General features: G+C 37.6%; 1 protein-coding gene across 1 annotated transcript in view; it reads right to left on the minus strand.

Moving 5' to 3' along the window:
• Positions 1-5,220, minus strand: part of taldo1 (transaldolase 1) — a gene marked incomplete at both ends in the record, with an annotated part of 14,571 nt that continues 9,351 nt past the window's right edge. Inside the window, 4 exon segments of the mRNA XM_014001621.1 lie at positions 1-83; positions 199-344; positions 666-863; positions 4,253-4,428. Of these exon segments, the coding sequence (XP_013857075.1) occupies positions 51-83; positions 199-344; positions 666-863; positions 4,253-4,428 (553 nt within the window).

Here is a 5,220-nt window from a genome sequence, read left to right on the forward strand (position 1 = left end):
CCACACACCTGTACCTTATTAAATGCAGCTGGACACACCTCATCTGTCTACTACTGGCCGTTTTTTACACTGAGCATTTTCTCCTGTAACACAAAGAAAAAAAAAAAAATCAAAAAACAAACAAAAAAAATGTCATTTGCTTGTGAATTATTAGACAATCTTTGTCAGACTCAGGAATAGAAATATAAAAGTTTTTACTTTAATCATGGTTTCCAGCTTGATAGCATCAGCAGCAAACTTGCGGATGCCGTCGGACAGTTTCTCCACAGCCATGCGGTCCTCGTTGTGCTGCCAGCGGAAATCCTTCTCATCCAGGTGGATCTTCTTCAGATCACAGGCCTTGGCTGCAAAAAATAAATAAAATTCCATACTGATGGCTTATTCTTTTACTGATTAGCATTTTATAATACATGTGAATGTTTTGTAYAGGGCCCTGAAATGACTTGCTGTGAACTGGTGAATTGCCATATAAATTAATTAACAGAATACCAGTATTACAATAAGCCACAGTGCATAGTTAATAAAATTAATGACACAACTGGTATAACCAGTGATGCAGGAGCTGTGTGAGTGTGATATCCTGACATAAATACAATGCTCAGTCACATGTGAGTCAGTGGTTAGCAGGGATATGAAGGAAATGTTTTTCCTGCTTGGTGCAGTACCTTTCTCCTCACTGAGCATTTCAGTGATGGAGCTGTGGTCCTGGCTGAGCTCTGCTAACAGACCAGGGGAGATGGTGAGCAGGTCACAACCAGCCAGAGCCTTCACCTCCCCCGTGTTTCTGAAGGAGGCACCCATCACTACAGTGCTGTAACCAAACTTCTTGTAGTAGTTGTAAATCTTTGTCACACTGATCACACCTACAAAAAGAAAATAAGTGAAAGATGGAGTGTCTCATTTTAGGATCAAAATCAATATAAAGACTCAACATCTGACTTTGAGGTCGCAAGGGGAAAGAAGAAAAAAAGAAATACAAATAAAACTGCAGCACCCATTAAGGTTAATTTGATAAATATTAAAATACAGCTAYACCTAACAACTTATTTTTTATATTTGATTTCTTAATTTGTTTTCTGACAGAGCTGTCCAAGAAGAYACCTTGATGAAGAATACTCACTTTAAATATTTCAAGCATCATTTAATGGTCAAAGTCTTGCACTAAAGTAATTATCTACAGAGGTTTGAATGATTTTTACAGAGAGGAAACCGACTTTTCAGCTAATAAAAGTGCTTCTATTAGGTTTAAAAAAGAAAATAAATATATTTCTAAACTTGTCACAACTGCTACTTATTTTTAGATGGAGTTTAAAATGACCTCAGTAAGTTTTTGGAGTGGGACATATCTGTCCCACTGGCTGCACCTTCTGAGTGACACATTGTTAGCTGGGAAAGAAGCAGCTCAGTGACGACAGCAAATGGTTTTACTGCCTTTGTTCTGTCATTAACCAGAGATGAGCAGGTTTTCAACAGCTTCACTTTCCTCAGATGAAAGTCACAGGTCGGCTAACAGCTACATATACTGTATAGTGGCAACAAATTCCAGTCGTCAGTGTTTCCCCAATTCTTACTAGTTGTCTGGAAACTAAAAGCTTGCATAAGACTTGTCATAACATGATGTTTCTCAAAACCAAATCACAGGAGCAGGAAGGAACAACATAATAAAAAATATGATGCTTTATAATGCTTTTGTATTAATGTGCAAAAATGTAAACTATTTAAAAAGTACTTTTAAACACTATCTTGAGTAGCAGCTGCATGCAAGAACAGAAATTTGTAAGGTCTTTGCAGAAATTGAATTTTAGAAAACTGAAAAAATTCAATTTAAAGTAATTAAACACTTATTTAATAACACTGTATTAAAATAAACAGTGCCTTTATTTTTTAAAATCACTGCACACTGGCTATTGTTTCTGAAATAATAGATATATAGCGCAGTCAACGACATTTTGTTGCTTGGTACTAGATTTAACTTTGAGGATTTGTTGCAGTAATAGAACTATAACTCCTGTACATATGCTCCAATTAAACCTCTGGTTTTAATGCACTGGGCAAAAAGGTCAACATTTTTCTTCTGCCTGGTGAGATTTCTCAAAGTGCTTCAAACCTTTACGCTTCATGAAATATAATCTGTTTATAATGCTGACAGATGAGCCAGTGAAACGACGACTTATCAAGTCACTGAATTTAACAACTAACAAGATGAGCTGCATCTTTTATAAATAAATTACATAAAGAATCTGAAGACAAAGTGGGGTGTTCTGTTAGGATAGTGGGTCAAGGAGTCATCCTTGAACAAGTCAGAAATGCTGATTACATCACCTGCAGTCTGTCTCTGCTCACAGTCAGCAGGACCTGGCCTTCCTTTGCTCTGATTGGCTCAAACTGTGACTGTGGTTCTTTTTATTGCGTGAAAGCAGCATCATTTAAATCCCTACATCTGCACTGAACTTTAAGCCCTGTAGTTTAAACTTTAATAGCTTAAAACTTACCACTAGGCCTGTCACAATAACAAATTTTGCTGGATGATTAATTGTATCACAAATTATTGCAATAAACGATAATGTTATCTGGTGACCATTTTAAAACTAATATAATGATAATAGCGTAATAATGTAAGTACATCCTCTCAAAGATCAATAAACTTTAATTTTTAAAGAATATTTAACAAAACGGACTCTCAGTCTCTAACAAAAAATGCACTTGAATAAAAAAACAAAGAACAACAAAATGAAAATTAAACAGTACACACAACTGAAACAGTAAATAAACAATAATAAAGATTGAAACAGTAAATAAACAATAATAAAAGAGCATCTCTTTAGAGATGAAGCAAACTACGCTGTCTGTGAGTGTGCACCACTTTTTGTACGTCGCTTGTCGGTTGAACACTCGCTCATTGTGGACTATCGGGAAAACTGAGACGAATCGTCAGTTTTAGTTATTTTCCCCAGCTGGAGAAAACTTACATCGAATAATTATGTTTTAGGTGCAGATGCAAGTTTKTAGTATAGCTACTTTTAGTTGCTATTTTCTTTTTTCAACAAATTCGACGTACCGGCTCGCCCAGGTTAAGTAGTTCACCACGGTTATTAGGTTTGAATCCAAAGTGCTCCCACACTGCGGCTGTCGTGTTCAGCTTTGAAACCAATTCCACCTCCATTTTTCAGAATCCCAAAGTTTCATTAGGCCTTGTTTATACAAGACCAGTCTCTGAAAATGCTCATGTTTACTGGGACGAATATACAAAAAAAAATATATCACCAGTTTACATGTAACTGCTGCAGTAATGTACCAGGCAGGGTTGCCAAATGGGACACAATAAAGTGTTTTACTGTTCCTTTAAAATTGTTATATTTTGGGTCAAAACAGCCGATTTGCTGTAGATAAATGACTCAGTCAGTCATACATATRCTGAGTGAGAGTGCTGTAAGTTGAGGTGTGTTGTGTTTGGTGAAAATATGCACGGGAAAATAGCGGCAAAAAAAGTTTTCTTTTAGTTTTTTTGGCAACCCTGATGGCTCTCACTCATGCTCTGATCATGCAGCGGCTTCATGATCACAGTTATGTACAAACCTGGGGARTAACCTAMAGTTTGTTTGGACCTAGGATTATTTTTGTGTTTTTCCTACAAGCTACAAAGGGTGAGGAASAGAAAAACGCTCTGCTGTCTGTAATTTATTATAACTGTTGCTAGTTTAGAAGAAACTTTTCTGTAGTCACCTGTGTGTCGGCTGTTTGAGCATGCACACTTTCACAGCTGCGGGGTGCTTCCCACCTCCGTGGGAGGRGGGTTACTRTAAAGTTCCACTCTGAGACCTGGTTTCAAAAAGTGCCGGTATCAGTGCCTCCGATCACCAGTGATGTGTAAACGAGTGRCTAGATYGCTACAAAAATGTTGTGGTTTCACTGATARCCAGCTCTGTGTAATTATTGCTATGAACTCTCATGCTAAAGGAGGTAYGAGACCACGCACCTGGYAGTACCTAACGAGAGAGTTCACTCCTTCCGACTAAGAAAACAGGAGGGGGAGGGGTCAGTCGAGCACCCTGTGCACCGGAGCACAGAGAGGGAGAGACAAAAGTAAACARGCAAGCAGGCAAATGAAAATTATCGTCCTCTTTTTATATTATTATTTTTTTTAATCAACCTCAAAATAATTTATCATACGATTAATTGATTTATTGACTATCGTGACAGGCCTACTTATCACAGTGAAAGTTTTCTTACTATACTTCAGAATGGTTGTTACCTGGGTCTTCATGAGGCTCGTAGCTTTTGCGGTCAGTGTTCTCCTTGTACCAGTCAAGGATTCTCCCAACGAAGGGTGAGATTAGTGTTACTTTTGCCTCTGCGCAGGCCACAGCCTGAGCAAAAGAGAACAGCAGCGTCATGTTGCAGTGAACACCATGTTTCTCCTCCAGCTCCCTATAACACACACAAAAAACATTTTCTCTTAAACACAGCAAATTTCATTAAGTAAAGGAGTGTTCATTTCCAGCTTTTATTTAACAAAGAACCTACTTAAAAAAACCTGAAATACATAAGCAAAACAAAGCAGGTTCAGTCTTAGTATTCAAGAGTCATTCTATGATCAAAAGCTGAACGTGTTTTCTGTTCATTTTGATCTGTGCCGACACATTTTGGATTTTAGCAAATAGTAAAAATGTCACCTCTTCATCTGCCAAATGTAACCTGTTAGTTTAAAAAAAACTGTAAAATGACTTGTTTCCATTCCTTACAAAAGGAGTGTCTGAAGTTTCTATGCACACAGATTACGTGTTTATTTGCACATTAGCTATTGGTGCAATAAATACCTGGTTCCCACTAGGGGCGGGAATCTTTCGCCCTCTCATGATTCGATTTGATTCTGATTTTTGAGGCCACAATTCGATTCAAAGTAGATTTTTCATTCAAAACTGTTAATGTGAGCCCATTTGTTGTGTTTTMGAAGTGCTTCATCTTCATTTTGCAARCCTTGTACAAAGTGAAACTCATGTCAAACTYGGACTCATTCAGTAAAAAAAACAAAATGAGCCCAAAWCTTTGCATTCAATGAAGACAGGGCCAGTTGAATCTCTTTCCTCCAGTTCTGTAGTTTCCTCTTTGTTTTGGTGCTTTCTGCACATTCATATGTTCCAAAAGCAGCTGCGTGATGACGTCTGGATGTCCCATGTAGTTACAGAATAGAGGCTGATGGCCACTGGATTTGCTTTATTG

Source organism: Austrofundulus limnaeus, unplaced genomic scaffold (assembly GCF_001266775.1).
Source record: "Austrofundulus limnaeus strain Quisiro unplaced genomic scaffold, Austrofundulus_limnaeus-1.0 Scaffold9, whole genome shotgun sequence".
In the NCBI taxonomy this organism is placed as follows: domain Eukaryota; kingdom Metazoa; phylum Chordata; class Actinopteri; order Cyprinodontiformes; family Rivulidae; genus Austrofundulus; species Austrofundulus limnaeus.